At 40.9% G+C, this 19,239-nt stretch overlaps 1 protein-coding gene across 1 annotated transcript in view; it reads right to left on the bottom strand.

Annotated features, from left to right (window-relative positions):
• Positions 1 to 384, bottom strand: part of DMRTB1 (DMRT like family B with proline rich C-terminal 1) — a 6,810-nt gene extending 6,426 nt beyond the window's left edge. Inside the window, exon 1 of the mRNA XM_029959750.1 lies at positions 3 to 384. Coding sequence (XP_029815610.1) covers positions 3 to 342 — 340 coding nt within the window. The 5' untranslated portion in view covers positions 343 to 384. The remainder of the gene's footprint in view (positions 1 to 2) is intronic.
• Positions 385 to 19,239: the final 18,855 nt, after the last annotated feature.

Raw genomic sequence — 19,239 nt, forward strand, 5'->3', positions numbered from 1 at the left:
CTGCCGCTCGGTGATGAGCGAGCACTTGTCGCACAGGCACAGCTTCCAGCGGCAGTGCCCGGCGTGGCCCTTCACCGGCACCACGAAGCCGTGGTTGCGGCAGCGGGAGCATTTGGGTGCTCGCAGGGCCGCCTTCGCCGTGGCCTCGGCAGCCTCCATGGCCCAGCACTGCCAATTCTCCCGCCCTCGGGCCGGGGGCAGGGCCGCAGGGCTCTTATAGGGGTGCTGCCCCCACATGTAGCAACCCGGGCCCGTGGGGCAGCGGGTGGTGAACGCCCTTGGCCCCCCGGCCTCCCGTCCCTCGGCCAGGCAGGGCTCCCCTGGGGTCCCCCTGAGGCCCATTGGTGCAGCCTGGCACCAAAGCTCAGCTTGGGGGGCCGAGCCTGCAGGAGCGGGGGCATGCGGCACATTTGAGTACATGTCCTGTGCTGGTGCACATGTCCTGTGCTGGTGCACATGTCCTGTGCTGGTGCACATGTCCTGTGCTGGTGCATGCAGGGAGGGGGAGTTTTGGGTGAGCAGGGAGAGAAATGCAGTGTCCCTTATTGCCCTGAGAGATAGTTTTCACTTTTGGCACTTTAACAATCTGCAGCCACTTTCATACCCCTCATGCGTTCACTTTTAATGTGCACAGGTTTTCAGTCCCGTTTTGTTTCCAATTTGCAGCGTGCTTCTCTTGATCAGGAGGAGTGGCTGCCTCAGCAGAAAAGAACCACTTTCATCATTCTGTTTTTCAAAAGGAGGTACTAACATGAAGGTGGAAAGCATATGTCATTCGAAAGACCCGTCTCCTTTTCTCAGAATTCCTTATTCTCTGGAAACAAAGGCAGTCTTACAATTAGAAATACAGGAATGCTCCAGTTCTAGTATTGCTTAGAAAGCACTTGTTATTTGTTCCTGCTGGTAGCTGCAAACCCATGGTTTACACAGTAACCCATTTCAGGAGAAAACGTCTCACTTTGCAATGTAAACACTGCTGATTTTTCTCGCCTATACAATAGCTGTGTTTTAAAATCCAGCTGCTTCTACCTTAAAAAGAGCACCACAACAATTAACCACCAAGCAGTTGTGAAGCTTTCTACTAAGTTTCAAGAGAACCAGGTAACATCTGCTTGCTCTGAAACAATTCTAACATGCAAAGGAGCGTGTTTCGAAGTCCAGCAGAAGTCCTTCCCTTGGAGCAAGTAATCCTGCAAGAGCTGGGTGCACCCTTCAATACCTTGGGGCATAAGGCCCCTGCAATAGCAGGCCCTTTACAGATTTGGCAACAGTCTGGGTTGGCAACAGTTTCGTTTGCAGAGAGCAGCCAAGCCCCTGTGCCCTTGCAAGCCACCAAAGCTCAGACTTCTCACTTTGCAAAAGACCCAGTAGGACTTTGCACCTAAACCCTTCAGGTTTCCAGTAGGATTTTGCCTCCCGGGGAGATGTTTTTGTAAGTGCAATACCGGCAGACAAGCCTGGACTTGCTCTTGAAAGCAATTCATACCCAAATCCTAAATGCACACAATCCCTGGACCACTTGGCACAGCTACAGTCCCAGCCTGCAGATTTTACTATCCCAGTTGCAGATGAGTCTTCAGTAGCTGCTTTTTTGAGGGGGCTCTCAGCCATGCCTTTGCAGCCATGCAGTCAGGGATCCTGTGCAAGAGCAGGGCCAAACCTGCCCGGGCACAGGGCAGGTCACGTTCGTGTTCTGTAGGAGCTGGGTGAGGGATTGCAGGCTCAGCAGCTCCTTCTGGGAGCAGGAGGCAGCAAGGCATACATGTCAGTGGAATCAGCTCCCTGCCCTCACTTGCAGGCAGTCTAGAAACCTTCATGTGCATGGCCATGTGTCCCTTACCATTTATTCCTCCTTCAGAAAGGCACTTGGTTGATGTGCCTTCAATAGAAGCTCCTCTTAAATGCAGTCTTGAAATGCTGCTCGCTTGTGCCAGGGCCTTGATGTTCCCGTGCTCATTCTAAACATTGACTCTGTATTAAATATAGAAGATAAAATAGTCCTAATTTTATGCTCCATATTTTTACTCTATCCTGAGAATGTGATAATTTAGCTGTAGAATGAAAGAGGATGGATGACATAATTTAAAAAACTGTAATTATATCTTTTCATAGATACCCAATCTGTGTTCATTTGGATACTTGAGCAGTGGGGGAGAAAGGTACACCTTCCCCAGTAATTTTCTATTCTGAGTCACATACTACTATTATTTGATACATTTACTCAAATATACTGAAATTTATCTCTTCTCTCTTTAAAAAGGTATACCAGCCATGGGCTGTAACAGTTTATCTATTAATTAAACCACAACTTTCAAACTCATGTGCATTTTTCTTTTGACCATCTTTCACCCAAACATTCAGGATTTATTATACTCTACATATAGTTTGTTTCAAACGTAACTAGACTTGCTTTTTATAGAAAAGTGAACATTTTACTTTGTTTGTGAGGTAAATCCTTATTTCTGGAGACTTATTTCTGCAAACAGTTCAAAGGATTCTGCTCTCCCAATCCCATTATGTGTTTGTATATATATTTGAATTAGCTTAATCGCACACCATAAGCAAGACCATCACAAAGAGAAGACAGAACAATTTCAAAATACATTTTTGGAATGAGATGTAGACTTGCACATGGATGCAGCTTCATGTCTATTATAATTTTCTTCTTTGCTCATATTTGAAAGAAAATGAGGCACAATAAAGACTCTTTTCTTTAAAACTTAGTTTAGCAATTTATGTAACATATGGTGGGAGTGTAACATAAAGTGTGTACAGAGTTGTGTATTAAAATAGCATTTATAAAAATTATCATCCTGCCAAAATGAAAGGAAGGCAACCTGCTTACTTCATGTTACTGAAAGCAATAGCAATAACATCTCTACTCATTTCCAATTTCTGACTCATAAAGTGTGTGGTTTTGGTATGCAGTTTGCTTTGTACATGAAACAGCGAGGAAAAACAATGACTTAGCTAAAAGGGAACAAATCAAAAGATGGCCTTAAAAATGAATAGCAGAAAATTGGGTTTTGTTTTTTTCCTTCTTCTCAGATTTTCCAGCTAACATTTTATACAGTAAATCTTTTTGGCAAGGAAATTGTTCTGCTTAGATCTGACATTTCACAGAGCAACAGTGACATAATCAAGAAATTTGTTCAGTCTGAGATCTCCATTAGAAATATTTCCAAACTTGATTCAAAATACATGTTTTCTTATGCATAGAAATCAAGAGTATCTTTTGAATTTTTAAGGCATTCTATATGAAGATGAAATCCTCTGTTCGAAAATGATCTTTGTAGTTAGGAAGTGTCCATTATGTACTGCCATAAGTCATTATATAAAAATTAATATGGTGATAGTATTATCAGCTCTTCTGCATTATAACTGCTTGGTAGGTTGTTTATGGCCATCAGTGAGGGTAGAATTGACAAAAGATTTACCTGCAGAAGCAGAACTGCCCAAGGAGGACTCTCACCTTCACCTGGCCCAGAATATCATTTTAATAAGTAGCCTATTTAGCATAAGTAGCATATTTAGAAGCTCCTTATAAAAAATATTAAAGTATTTCAAACATCCCCTGACTGACCTGCATTAGAAAATCCCCCTTTTGCTGTTGAGCTGACACCAGCACACATCCATCAGTGCTGTCACAGAACTGCAGGGCTCAGCTCTGCTGCCATGCCTATGAGCTTGTCTGATCTGCCCAAAGCAAGCCCACATGACAGTGAATAAACTTCTTTGAGTCACTTCTGGAGACTGTATTTTCCACCCTTCTAATCAGTGTGAAATTGTACTGTAGTAAACATTTTTCTTAAAATGTGAGGAAAAGTGCAGCACAGAAGCAATTCAATATGATTAGACTGTATCTACCTTAAAATTTGAAATGGCTGAAATGTGTTTGGGTTACACAAATTTTAAACCTGGTTGCAATTAAGTTGTTTTAATTGATATAAACAGATTTACCTCTTCGATTCTCTTTCGGCATCAATTCCTTTATTTTAAAATGTTGTCTTCAGTAATCCAAACAGGAATTCCGCCAGTGTTTTGTTGTTGTTGTTTTTACACAAGTTTTAAAAAGAGCACAATTAGATGTTGACTTTCATCTGATATATCAAAAAGGTGAAACTCTATGCTGTGATCAGAGAAAACTGGATGGAGTTTATACATATTTAAAGTCTTAAGAATTTACAAAAGTTATATAAAGCACTTCTGTTTTTTTAACAAATATAACTAAAAGCTCAAGTACTTAAAATATACTTAAAATGAGGATCTTTTTAATATATAACAGGAAATCAGTTCTTAAATATGAACAGCAGAGACTTTATTAGTAACACTGCTGTTTGTTCATTGTAACAAGATCTTTCTTTAAGAGCAAAGCAATAGTCATTAAACTGGAAACTCTGTGATCTGGTTATTTTACGAGTACCAGGAGGGTAAGGTGGACCAGGAGAGAAATGAGCACCAGCAAGGAAATAAACCACGCACCAGTTTTTGTTCTGTATTAACATACCTCTCATATAAGCAGGAAATAAAATGCATTAAGGGGAAAAGAATGAGACAGACATAAATACACACACACACAGATCCTTTCCTCAAATAAGAGATAGAGTGTTTAAAGGTCCCTATCTGGAAAAAAATAGATCCATGGTCCCAACCTCCTGTGGGAGTTGTTTGGTCAGCTTGCAATAAATAAGGATCACTGTATCATTGAAGTCTGACAGTTTGCTTATATTTCCATGTCTAAGAAACTTAATAATTATCCCTTCAAAAGAAATCATTTGTTTCTTTAGGTCACCTTTGTGGGCATTAACAGAAAAAAGAGAAACTGAAAACCCAAAGAACAGGCCACTGTGGTAGTGCTATGGCAGCTGCAGGGGTGCCTTAGTTACAGCACCATTTTACTTCAGTAGGCTCCCAAATTTAGCAGGTTTTATCCTGGATACCACCAGGCTTGTCAATCACTCTTCTGCCTAGAGAAATAAACACATTTCTAATCCAGAGTCCTCATTCTCCTTCCCCTCAGCTATGGTTCTTGTCATATTATCTTAGACACAAAGAACAGAAAATCACATTTGAATTCTCCCGAACAGCAAAAAAAGGATTTCATGCAGAAACAGTCACGCTCCCCACAGTAAGTAGGTGGCCCGTTTAGAGTCATCTTTGCTTAGCACCTATTTAGTGCTGAAATTGTCACATTACCTTGTCAGCAAGCCTAAAGCAATGCTATAGATGGATAAGGCAGGAGACAGCTGAAAGACCACTACAAACATCAAGTGTACTTGCTGTGGGCAGGATTCCATTTGTGATTGTCAACACGGGTACATATCCCACATTTTGTAACTGCATTTCTCCACCTCACATCTGAATTAGATTTCAGAATATCTGAAGTCACTTAAACAATGCAAAATAAATAAAACCAGCTGTTTGCCATAATTTCTTCTTCTTTGGGCTGGACCCTTCACAGATACTTCAGTGAAGCAAATAAAAATTAAATGACCAAATAGTAGTTACTTATCAGCATAGCATGAAGGCTATCGTCAGAATGTTTACCTTGGAGAGAGAACAGACAAGAATAGTGATGATTAACCTCTGGCATGCACGATAGAATTGGTTTCTGGTATTCACACCAATAGAACATCATCTGCTTTTTGAGGATGATTCTGGGAATTGATAGACTCCCAGTGAGATGATAAAACTTCTTGCTGGCTCCTTAATCCCATATGTCAGAGACAAACTGTGGTTTGTAGTGGGGGAGAGAATACAAGCACCAGCAGTGATGAATTTGCTTTAGCTGATTCCAGCCAGGTGTACTGAGGGACGCTGTTCAGAAACATTCCTTCTCTTCTATGTTATTTCAGTAAAATTTTTCTATGAACAATGACAACAGAATATTTCCAATTTAGTTGAACCTTCTACATTATATATATAGTATATGTAAATGTACATATATTTGAGGTATATTTTCACAGGAGAGGACTTCTGCAAATATGAACATAAAAAGACAAGTTGAAATAATGCCTGCCTGTCTCCAAACTGAGAAAATAAAGCTCTCCTGCCCTGACAGACTTTCTTGCTGTGTTAAGACAAGTTGCATTTCTCTCTGTCCAACATGAAACATGTTGATGAGCTACCTCAGCTGGCTCCTGGAACTTCAAAGTCCACCAGCACAATGTAGAAAGTAAAAAGTGGAATACAAAATAAAATTAATGCATTGATAGGACGTCGTTCTCTTTTACCTCCTTGATGCAACAAATTAGAAAAGGAGTCCACTTATTCAACAGTGGATGGCAAATCACCTGTGGCAGCAGGGATTATGGACAAAGAGGACATGAAAGTAGCAGACAACTGGCCAGAAGCTTTGACAAGTACAATGATAAGAGCATGCTGGTGTGAATCTATAGTAAAGTATTTTTCCTGCAGAGGCAAGAGGGAAGCCAAAGAGGCACATTTTCTTGACATTACACACTTTGTCATCAGATTGTCTTTCATCACAATAAATGGAAATATTTGCAAGATAAGTTATTATGAAGCAAAGAAATAACAAAATCAGGCAATAGGTTGTTAGCAGCATTTCCTTTGAATCTAAACCAAAACTGATTTTAAGTCAGGAAAGTTTAGTTTGATCAACTCCAGAAAACAAATAGAAAAAGACACCAAATCATCTCTTCAATTTCCCTGCAGCTGTGGGACCCAACTGTCACAAAAGGTTGCCTTTAGCTGCAGGGTTGTGCTGTTGGAAAGATTGACCTACACAGCAGCGGCTGCTCGGGGCAGTCCCTTCTTTAGCTCTTTCCTCAGCTGGCTGTTTCTCTGGGCGGCTGCTCTGCTCCGAGAGCCGCCTCTCTGAGGCACCATCAACTCCCAGCAGCAGCAGGACAGAAGGAAAGGGCAGCCACATGCCCAGGAGCAGGGCAGGCAGCCTTCACCCATCCACACACAGCTGCGAGGAAGCTGCTTGGAACCTTCCAGACTTGTGCTTCCCGTGCCTGTTACACACATATGAAATAAAAGGAAATCCAAGGTCAGCAGTGGTGGGAGGTCATTGCAACCTGATGGCTACGATGAGCACTGATCCTTGGGAATGATCCCTAGTAGTGGCTGGACAACAGCAGTCCTCTGTCTTTCTACATGTGTATGATCATCTTTAAAATAACAGCACCAGCAAACACACACATTTTTATTTAAAATGAATACTGGAGAGTTGAAGTCTTACAGAAATTGCATGTCTAGACTGAGGGCAGGAGTTGTATTTCTGGCAGGAGGTGCAGTACACCTGCTCTGGCATTTCAGTGCCATAACCCCAGCACGGGGAGGCTGTTTCAGGCACAGGGTCCCCTCTGGGCATAACGTGCTGTCAGCTGAGCTCTGCCTTGGCCAGCCTTGGCCCTTACTCCCAGAAATGTCTTTATACCTGAAAAAGAGTTTGCTTTCTAAGTAGATTGAGCCCACAGATTTCACACTGTAATCAGTTCACACCCAACAGGACTGTTGTCTTGAGGTTTATTAGGATTCCAGTCCCTTAAGATACTATTCGTGTTTTCCATGGGCAGTGACTCTGCTAATATTGACCTGGAACATGCTGTATTCCAATACTATAGTAAACATTCTCATATATTTAATATAAGATCTATCTTCTAGCATTTGATGGAATGAAAACACTAACATGACTACACATACTGAAATGAATTAACACATTCACATAATGATAAGCATTCCTGACTAAAGTGTGTGTCTACAAAGTTTAATGAAATTGCACATTTACGATATTTATATTTTATTTTAGCATTCTTTACCTCATAACTCATACAAAACCAAACAAGTTTGATATTTTTGAGCACACCGTGTTCTTTAAGTAGAAGCGTTAATGATAGTTACTGTTATTTGCAGTTGGCAGAAACGTTCACAGAATATTTACTGGCAGGCATCCAAAGGTTTCCTAGTCTTTAATAGAAAATCTGTACATGTCTGTACTGTACCGTATTTTAAATTATTAACCTGGGATAGAAGAGTAGATATGACATATTCACCAATTAGACACAATATCTATCTCTTACAAAAAGTACAAGTTATAAACAATGTAATTAATTTTCTTTGATAAAGGAACAAGATAACATCATAACTCAAATATTTGTGTATATTCTTAAATCAGACAAGTCTCAGTCAGTAAACAGATCTTAATCTTCTCTTTTCTGAAGTGTTATTTGCTAAGTGTTACAGTTATCTGTAGGAAATCTTATCTAGATGGGTTTCCATTACTGTAAAAAATTAGAGATTATCATGAATATTTGTCTTGAGGTCATAAATAAAGTGTGATTTATGGGTGATTACACAGGGCCAATAATTAGGCAACCATCCTTGCAAAATTGCACATTTTAGTCTTGATTTATTGGCCACATTATCGTGACATTGATCCATCCTGCAGTCTTGTGGTTCAAAATGGTGAACTGGTGAATATTATGGATTGCTAGTGACTTGATAATAAGCCTGGGGAAAGAAGATGAACTATCTTCATTATCTCAGTAAGATAAGCTTTCCTGCTTTTATAGTGCTCTTCCACCTGTCCTGGTACTCACACATGGAGAAGGAAAATAAATATTTGACATGAGATTTCAGGAATGCCTTGTACAGTTGTATGAATATTTTCATATGTCTACTAGCAATACCAAACCTAGAACATTTCAGGATTGTGTTCAGCTTTCCCACAGATGTATTCACAGTAGTGACTCATAGGTAGCTTATGTTCAGCTAATGTCTCTCTTCCGTGTTTGTTTTCCAAGTGCTGAGCTCCTGATGTTGGTTTTTCATACATACATTATATGCTGTTAAATTTCATTCCATTTCTGTTATTCCAGTTGTCACAGTATCTATTTCCTGTATGAGCCTTTAATCCTCTCCTGTGTTAGTAATATATCTCAGTGTTTGCTTTCAGCAGAATTTCATTAGCATACTCTTTTTGTGTCACATTACTGCAAGCATTAAATAAGAGTGATTCCAATATTGATTCTTTAAGAATTATAATATACCCTTCCTTCAGACAGCCTTCCTCTTCTAGCACAACCAAGGGTTTTCCTGCTTTAGCATTTTATTCACAACTTCCTTTACAGAAGCCTACTAGATACTATCTGCATCACTTTCTACTGATTAAAACAGTGGTATTAATCAACAGAAATAGATTCACTCAACCCGTTTCACCTTTGGTAAAGTTAGCTTGCATTTTGTCCCATTTTCCACATTTTTCTTCTTACATAGATGTTTTTCTTAAAAAAAAACCCTCCTAAAGCCTTGAATATTGTTGAGGTCACTCTAATGTTTTCTGGTTATCCTTTTTTCCCCTTTCTGAAATCCTGGCAAGAGGTTTGCTTTTCAGTAGTGCTTTGCTACCAGTCAGCAGCTTTATTAAAAATCCTTGCTGCTGGACATGCAATTTCATGTGCCAGTTCTTTCAGAACCCAGGGACAGAGATTATCCTGTCCTTCCAATTTCAGTGCTTTAAGCTCTTTGAGTTTTTTTCCTACCTCACATTTGATAATTTCCATTTCTATATCCTTATTCCATTTACATGTTACATTTTTTTTCTGGGTAGTTTTATCTTAATTGCAAAGTGCCTGACAAAGCAATTCTTATTAGAATTTATTTTCATAATAAAGGTCCTTTGATAAGTCACAGTTCTATGTGAATTATTAGGCTTTGCCACAATAAGTAAAAAACCCATAATTTTGGGGTCTGTGGAGGTTTTTACAACCAATTCTACGTAGAAACTTTACTGTGAAAGAACCAGTTGCACCATACACTGTTGAGAATACAAACAGAGCTGAAAATAACCAGATTTATGAAGAGCAAATGGCAGAACTGAAAAGAAAACACTGCAATTAGATGACTTGCATGATTAGGGATTTCAGTCTGTTATCAGAGGATTTAATTCAGGAGCTTCCATTGCATCCCTCTGAGCTCCACAGGACAGAGTTAGGATTTTTGGGAGTTATAAAACTTCACAGACTAGATTTTTGGGATTGTGAGTGGCTTCTCCTGGGCTAAAGTGAGGCATTTCCCAGGGTAGGGTAAGATTCCTAATAGTCACTGGACTATTGCTGTGATGGGGGCAGCAATTTGTCCTGTAAAACAGACAATTGATAAACAGCCTGTTTCTTTTGTATTTGTCATATGATGATTGGCTTCCACCTTGAGCTACCTGTGCACTAGCTCTGGATACCTCCAAAGTGGGTGTGGGTAAAAGGCTGCTCCACCAGCCTTGGGTTATCAGAGAACCTGCTGTAAAGAACCTTACATAGAGAAAAGATTAAATACAGGCCTTATAAGGAGATCCTGATTTGCTTTTTCTCAAATTGTACCTGTATGTGATTTTCTGGGTGCAAATTATTGAGTAGCTTTAATGGAATGCACAAAATTTTTGTACCTAGCAAAGAGGAAAAAAGGTAAAACTGCAAGACTATGTACATTGCAGAAAATTACACATAAGTCTCAAAGTAACATTTAAAGAAATTATATTAAAGAGAAAAGTTCTTAATAATTTCCTCAGTTTGAACTCTGTGCACTTGTTTATAAAAAATGATGAAACAAAGTGTCTCCCTTTTACACTGGGTTCCATTATGACAGCGAGGTTCACAGGGAGAAAAGGATGAGAACAAAAAGGTGAAGAACAGAGCATGTGGTGAAGAAAGACAGACATGGAGTAATGAGGAATAATTTAGAAAGAAAGTATGCATCTGGGAAAAAATGAAAGAGAAGGAATGAGTATATGTAGGAGGAGAAAAAAGAATGGAGGTTAGATATACAGAATGAAGTGAAAATGAGAGATATTGTGCTCAGGGTTTTCAGCCTGATTTAGATCAGTTCTACAGTAGATGATTAATAGAAAAATAAAATTTATGTGAAGACCTGAAGGAGGAGCGAATTTATATTTTCAATTTCTTTATGCTTATAGTAAGACTTCCAGATTATAGGAATGCATTGTTAATGAAATACATAAAAGTAAGTAAAAAATGGAAACAATAGACTTGTTGCTCAGAAGGAACTCCCCTCTACAGCTGGCAATCAGCAATGGAATGCTTTTTAACAGTCCTGGTGCTGTTGATACTTATACATACAATTTGGGCAGTGTTAAACCAAGCAGAAGCAAGGAGAAACTGGTTGATATCCATCTCTTTTCAGTGAAGACTATTAGAAACAAAAATTATTAAAGACAGGATCTGACCTTATGTGTGATCATTTTAGACTGACATAATGCAGAAGACTTTGCTCTGAATTTCCAATAGTGTAAAAAAAAAAGGCTCTTCTTATTTTAAAGAAATGGCACTACATTGGTATCAGTACTGTCAAGAGCAAAGAAAAACTCATGAAATAATCATACAAGTGTGTATTTCCAGCAGGGCAGAATCTGTCTCACAGATGTTCCTGTGCAGGCAGATGGCATGTAATACATATAATATATGTACAGACAGATACTCAGGCATAAATAGTGACTGTTAAAACCATAATTGGATTTCCGAGAACACTGAAAAGGAGAGTTTCAGTATATACTCAGTTATTTTTTTCTGAACTTTGGTGCTCCACTAAATCTTTTCAGGTATGAGAGTGACCTGACTCTAAAGACAGGAAATATCCTGGACTGTGGCAGTTTCTGAAAGACAAGCCTCTTTCTATAGAAACATGGAACAGGGGCACAGATTATCTGGAAATTTTAGTCAAAATGCTGTGGAGGAAACCACAAGGGTAGTTGTCTCCTCAAATTCAGCCCCTCAAAATTACCTGGGGCAAGCAGAGCTCCTGCTGTTCATGTTGCAGCTTTGCTGCCTGGGTGCCCGCACTATTCACTGCTCTCTGTGTCTGATCTGTGAAAGCACAGATTAAACAAATGTAGTATTTCCATTTAAAGACAACAGTGCTGTAGCAGCAGAAAGCTCTGCCTGCTGCCCGTGCCCTCGGTCTCCCTCATGGTGCTCCTTCCCGCCCTGCAGCCATTTTGCTGTGCAGAAGGAGGTGTGATGGCGGAGCACGCCCCTCATGGCCCTCAGCTGAGTCTCTCTGGTGTCTGAGGGCTAGTCTGTGCCTCAGGGCAAGGCGAGGGATGTTTTCATGAAAGCTTTCTTGCTCATGGGCAGGTTGGGGTTGCTGGGGGGTCCCTGCAGACCTGCCGGCCCAGGTGCTTCGGCAGGACCCTCCGTGCACCTCAGAGAAGAGGTTGAGGTGGGAAGAAGAACAGGGTCACCTCAGAGAGAACATGGAGCCCAGTGCTGCAGCTGGGGAGAATAGCTGTGTGGCATCCCTGGAAGTGAAAAGTGCCCAGGAAGAGAGGAAGAAGTAGAAAACAGACACAGAATATGCAGTGGCTAAAGTGGGCATTGCATTCCTTCCACACAGGACATGAACCCGTCCTTCCAGGAGGTGCTGCCTCAGGGGGAGCCCAACATGGCCACCCCAGCGAGAGAAGCGCTCTCACCAGCCTGGCAGGTGGTGAAAGGCAGCAGTGCCCAGGAGGAGCTGGCACAGGCTGGGAGGATCCCAACCCTCAGGGGAAGAAGCCGCTGAGGAAAAGGTTAGTTTTTTTAACTAAGGAGGGGTTGTCTGAGGCTTTTCTGCCATTGAGAAGGTCTTGGCTACAGCAAAGAACCTGGCACTGTCATGGCACCTGCTGTTTTTGTACTACCTGGGGTTGAGGCAGCAGCTGGTGGCTGCTGTGGCTCATTTGACCACAACTCAGGGGCAAAAAAAAGCTGGGGGGTTACAGTCTCTCAAAAAAAAATGCATCCCGAAGCCCTCTCTCTGCAGCCCTTCCTTTGGCCAGGAGGGCGCTTTAGCCTCCTCAGCACTGCAGAGTTGTTCTGTGCTGTGGTTATACACTCTGTGAGGGTGGAAGGGCAGGGGCAGGAGGGCAGCAAGGACTAACAGTCCTGGCATCATCAGCCCTGCTCAGGAGCCCCACACCCACAGCTTCATCCATGGCACTGCCAGCTTTTGTTTGCCAGCCAGGGCCCGCCCCAGCGGGAGCTGATGTGCTGCCACTTGCTGTCTCTGAAAACTCGTGACAAAATTTTGCTGTGTTGCGGATGGATCTGGATAAAGAATTCATGGAATGGGGTTGGGAGGAGGGGTGTGCTTTCTCGACAGAGTGCTGTTTCTAGAAATTCAAACTAAACTAGACAGCTCTGTCAAGAAAATGTTATGGGCTTCTGCTAGATCTTATTCCTTTATGCCAGGCATTTATGCTTTGTCTCTGTCACAGTGGCAGGTGGAAGTTTCATATGGATAAAAGTATTCTTCACAAAGAATAATTAGCAGAATATTATGGATTAGGTAGGTGTTCCCTGTGCAAGGGTAGAACCAAAGCAAAACTCATGAGGAGAAAGAAAAGGCTGCAGTGATGACTTTGCTGTATTGCTGGTTGAGTTCTTAGTGACCTGTAAAATCAACAGAGCTTTTAATGTTTATGGTGCATTGGGCACAGTAATAAAAAAAGATGTAAATGTACAATACATTTGGAAAGAATGGAGCTGAAAGCACTGTTTCAGGAAGCACAGCCATGTCCAAAAGAAGTTGCTGCCTTGTGCATGCACAGTCTGTGTACATGGGCCTGGATTTCAGAGCACAGCACATGTGCCCGAGGGGCCCTTGGTTTACTGGGTCCTTGAGACGGCCGAAAATCGTCTAGTTAATGTCATTATTGATAACGAAGGAGATGTACTTAAATTGCTTTTCAGAGGGGATAAAACACATAATTAAACATTTTTCAGAATTCTTTTTAATTATATGGAGCCTACTTTTTATCTTTTACTTGAGCCCCTGAATGTCTTTGTCTATATAAACAGACAATACAATTTTAATTAATAGCCAGTAAAGACCTCAGGATAGAAATAGAATCCTACAAAAAGATCTCTGTTGTGCTTCATTATATGAACAAATCTCCAAAGGAGAATTTTAATGTCCTAGTTTTTCTCTCTGAATATTCTTATTCCTCTGAGTAGAATCCAATCTGGACAGAGGTTGGTGCACATGATGACTGGCTGGGTCATTTTGCTGTCAGGTGTAACTGCACTTGCCTATAGCATTCTTTCTCTTTGTTAGAAAAATGTTGTATTTTTGATCCCACACATCCCCTTTTCTCTCTGTTGCCAGCAGGCTGTGTGCAGTGCTAGCACAGCCAGAGCATTTCCAGAGATTTTCCTGCAGTGAATCCCTCCTAAAACTCAGTCCAGCAGGGCACCCCAGGCTATGGAGAGATGTGGAGCTGCTGTCTCCTCGTTGTGTTCTGCAGTGATACATATTCCTTTCTGGGAACCACTCTTCACATCGTGAGCTGTGCTCAAGATTGCAAATAACGCAGTTCATTTGGGCGCTTTGCTTCATGTAAACTTAGAGGGGTGCAAGCAACTGAATTGCAAAATGAAGCAGCTCTTAGAACTTCTCTAATCAATGCAAGACGCCCCATCAGGGAGGTACAAGTCACATCCCATCCATCCTTTCTCAGGAATAGGGAGACAGTAGGAAAAAATTGTCTCTAAATCTCTGTATGCAGTCACTGCTTTGTCTCTGCACAGTTAATTTCAGAGAAAGTGTTTGTTCTTTCTGCCTTGTTTCCAGTGTTTGGATTTTCAGATGTGGTCTGTTTCCAAATGCCCTGTCATTCTTCAGACAGGTCTGATTTTCCTTGATCTCTCTGTAACAATCTGGTATAGCTTATTTGACAAAACAATTTAGTTCTTTTTAAAGAGAGCTGGCATTAAACCTATTTTGAGTGTTTTTCGTGCTGAATACCAAAGACAAAGGCTTGAGTGGTTTCTATTTTCTAAGACAGAGTGCTGAATATCTTTTATGAAAACGATAATGGACCGAAGAACAATTACTTTACTCTGATACATCCCATTTAGTCCTACTGAAGTGAAGGTGGAGCTCTGTGAGTAAAATCTTATGCAATCTTGGCTTTCTCCAGAGAGAAGATCTATTTGTATTCGTTGTCTAGAGAAGCCTGAAAGTATGTGACAGATATTAATTCAGTTCCAATGTGCTCAGCCTGTGCAGCGCTTTCCTCAGCTCTGTCTGAAGGCTGTGGGATGGTTCCCAATAAAGTCGTGCCGCCTTCCCATCAGTAGATGGAGCTCCAAGATAAACCGTTCCACCCCTGAAGCATTGCAACCAATTAAACATGCAGCTGTTAAGAGACGACAGTAATTACAAGGCTAAATGATATCCTGAAATAATCACTTGGGATTTATACTTCTTATTCCTAAAATCTTATCACACGTATATAGAGGTTTTTTAGAGAGAAAAATAAAATTAATTCTGTGCCTCTCTGCCAGATCTCTCTGGTGTCCTTCCAAGCGTTTAGGAAACTGAATGATAGCCTAAGTCATGCATGTACTCATGGCTTCAGTGCTTTTTCTTCAGCTGCCTGTAGAAATCCAGTTTATAGAAACCTGTATATGATAATGAGCTTTGGTTTTTGCCCTCTTAAATTCACTGCATTTTTCCGATATAATATGAAGAGGTGGTTTTCCCACTTTACCATTTTGTTCCTTGGTCTCCCAAATTATGATCTGTATTTAGTGCTATAGTAATTGTTCAAAAATCTGACCCTCTACTTTGGTGTACTTTTCATTGTTATTCAAATTGTCTTTGACCTCTACCATTCACGTATTTGCTAATTGTTTTCCAACAATATTTTTATTGTGACAGCAGTAGAAGATAAACTGTCACAGCACAAAAATATTGGCCTTAAAGTTATTCATAAATTGAGGATATGACAGGAATGACAATTTGTTTTATGATAATTTAAGCTTTGGTAAAATAATTGTCAGAGAGATATAAACTAATTAGAACAGAGCAAGAAGATCTCCATGTAGCTTCTTTTCGGGTAAGTGAAATTGGGGAGAATTAGGAAGTTGTGAGAATAGGCCTGGTGTTTTGGAGATGAAAGACAAAATAAGGATTGACTCTTATAGGAACCCTGGATTAAGTCTGAATTAATGTCCTGTTGTTCACAATGTGGGATGGGAAGTGCTGCTGGTTTTGTCTTGACTCCCTGATAACTTCATGAGGTACCAGTGAAGCCAAGGTTACTCTGTAATAATTTCTTTAGATTCTGTCTGAATCCTGTTAGTTAACTAAACATGTATTTGCTTCTTCTGACATGTGAGAAATCCACAGAGAAGCATTAGCAATATTATATATTAATGTAAAATGAAATTAATGGTGATGTGAGCTAATAGGCTGTGCTTTGAACTTTGGTGGCAACAGGGAAGATTTCCTGCTTGTTCCCTCCACTCAGATAGAGGGATAGTAAACTCCAGGCAGGAATCTAGCATTGTGAATCCTAGCAACACGAATTGTTGAGATGATGAATCACACACCTTGGGGACCTGTTTCCATCTTCACTTAGATTCCTTCTGGTGGTATTCCCAAGGCTGCACCTCACACTGCAGTTTACCTTCCCTGTACCCTTGAAGGAATGAAACCCAGTGTTGTGAGGAGAGCAGATTGACAGTGAAAACGTTCGGACACTGATTTATTGTGAATATTTCTTGGAAAGGTCATTCATTAGAGTGCACAGCTGTCAGTGAAAGTTGAGATAATGTTTCATCCCATGGGAACAGTGCAGAGATGTGGAGGACAGAACCCCTTACTTCACTCCCTGCCCCACCACGCTGCAGGCCCTGCTGCAGGCAAGCAGGAAAATGCAGATGTGTGTCATCCTATGAGTCTCTGCTGCAAAATGGCTGTGGTTTAGGGGACCAGCTCCCCACTTCCACTGATCTGGGGATGCTGCAGAGCTGGTGCCTATAACGAGCTGAGCGTAAGCTGTGCTTGCTGGGGTTTTGCAGTGGAAATTTTCTCTGAGGTTCTGCAGAGTTCACCTGCTGCAACCTCCCTGCAATATTCATGAAAATGTTTGGCTGAGCTTGCGAGGCTTTGTAAATCCCCAAGAGATCTGCATGCAGAATTTCCATTGATGCCACTCACAGTTAACTTCCACCAAAATTCTTGAGAATCCAAAAACAAAAAGACCTCAAAGGGGAAGCCTTTTAAAAAAAGGAAATTAATTGGGCAGAAAAAGCAAAACACCTTCTACTATTTGAAAATTCAATTCCATATAACTGTAACCCTTGGTACTCAGAGCAGCAACTTTAATCAGAACTGTGGCTGATTTTTTTAGCAATGTTTTCTGCTGCAGTCCAGCTTTGCTATTAAAACCCATTCTTCCATTATGCCTTGGAGGAGAGATGGCTCTGTTGGGAATAACACAAAGCATGTATATTGGATTTCTTTTTTTTTTTAAAAAAAGAGGTTAAAATAGCAATAGAAACCTCATCAGAGAGCACTGGCTGGGGAGAAGCTTGCAGAAGCAAATAGCTCTTGGTGTTGCCTTCAGTGATCCAGTCTCACAGGTGGTTGTCAACCCTTGGAAATACTGTCAGTGATGATTGTTATTTTTAATTATTAAGGTAAACATTGGAAGTTAGATGAGAGCAAAGAAGTATAGCTTGTCAGTTAAACTGATATCTGAAATGCATTAACGGTGAAATTTCCATCTTTTGAAATCCTTTGGGATTTTTTGAAAGAAAGGACAGACACATATATGATGAAGTTTAAGCAGAGAAGTTTTATGATTTTGGTAAGAAAGGGCTACAGAACACAACTTGAATTCTTAAGCCAGCACAGGTGAATTTGACTGTGAACTCCCATGATCAGAGCCAGTTCGGTCTCCCCGTACCTGCTGAACAGCACCTGCAGGGAGAAAACTAGATAGTGAAATGCTTTCTATTTAAAACATTTATTGGCCTTATTAGCCACCAGCGTGCTTGTAACAAATGTGGATAGAGCCTTTCCCAAATCTTCATTTGTGAAGCCCAGCCATGATGAAAACATTTAGCTCCTTCAGGTTGTCTCTGGTTGCATGAAGTGAAGAAGTAAGCTGAATAAGAATGATATCAAGGAGTTTCACAGGTAAAAAGGAAATATAGAATAAATCAGGAGTCTCTGACATTTCCCTTTCCACTCGGTGTAGACCAGCAGAGTAGCAAGCACTCATTATAAGCAGTGCTTTAGGAGAAGTTCCCCTGGAGAGACACTGAGTGTTCATTTTTTTCATTGCACCACCTGCCCCAAGGCCAAACCCGTCCAGAATTTTAAACATGCAGTCCCAGGCAAAAGTGTTAAAACCAGCTACAGCTTATTTAGTTTTTCTCGAGTAGGAACAGTTTGCTTGCAGACACTGAAGTTTCAGGGAGCTTGCTCTCATATGTTTGTTAACATGAGTAAAAAATCTAGTACTGAGCCAAAGTCTAGCAGCAACAGGAGGGAAAGGCTTAGGGGAGGGACCCACGTGCTGCTGATAGAAGGAAAAATGACACTATATACCATATCCTTTATTTTACACCCTTTCAGCAGGATCCCCAGGCATGGAATGCTCTCTGGCCAGGAGGCAAGAGAGGGGAAGGGCTGAAGCACAAAAAAGAACTGTCACTCCCTCTTAATGCTTTGCCTTTCTGCAGCCTCTGCCTGGGAATCCTGGAGCCTTCATTTGTCATCCTTCAGGACTGCAATCTTTCCCTGGAAAGGTTTCAAAGGAATTAGGGAAGAGCAAAGTAATAAGGAAACAAATCTAGCAACAGAATTCCAGCTCCTCTCATAAACTGCATGCTGGCCTAAGCTTTAGCTGGAATTTCAAGGCAAGTGTTAATGGTCTGGTAAGAGTTAGAGTCACAGGAAGGTTTTTTTAATGGAAATAGCATTGATAATACAGTGAATGATTCAGGAAATGATCCACTTTAGACTAAAACTTCAAAGATAGACAGGCTGGGCTCATTTACTGGAGAAACCGCCCATGTAAAATAATATGCCTGAAATCTCTCTGACCAGGGAGACAGCTTATTTCAGAGATAGTCAGCCAAGACCTCAACGAGTGTAAATCAGCATAGCTCGACTGATTGAATCCTGTGAAAGCATAATTGGGTAATGCATCCCTCCACTCCATTTCTTGGAGAGAGGTAAGGACAGGCCCAGTTCTTGTGGCGAAGAGGACAGAAACTGTGACAAGTACTGATCTACAGGAGAGGCATAGTAAATGAGAAATAAATTCATCTGTCAAAGATTCAAAACAGTTTGGAACAATAAAAAAAAAAAAAGCAACATAGCTGTTCATTTTCAAGAAAGTGTCATAAAAAGGCTGATCAAAAACTCCATCCCACTTTGCAGTACAAGAGATTAAGTAAAATGATACCATTTTCACTA

The sequence above is a fragment of the Manacus vitellinus genome, unplaced genomic scaffold, assembly GCF_001715985.3.
Source record: "Manacus vitellinus isolate BGI_N305 unplaced genomic scaffold, ASM171598v3 scaffold_21_pilon, whole genome shotgun sequence".
Taxonomy (NCBI): domain Eukaryota; kingdom Metazoa; phylum Chordata; class Aves; order Passeriformes; family Pipridae; genus Manacus; species Manacus vitellinus.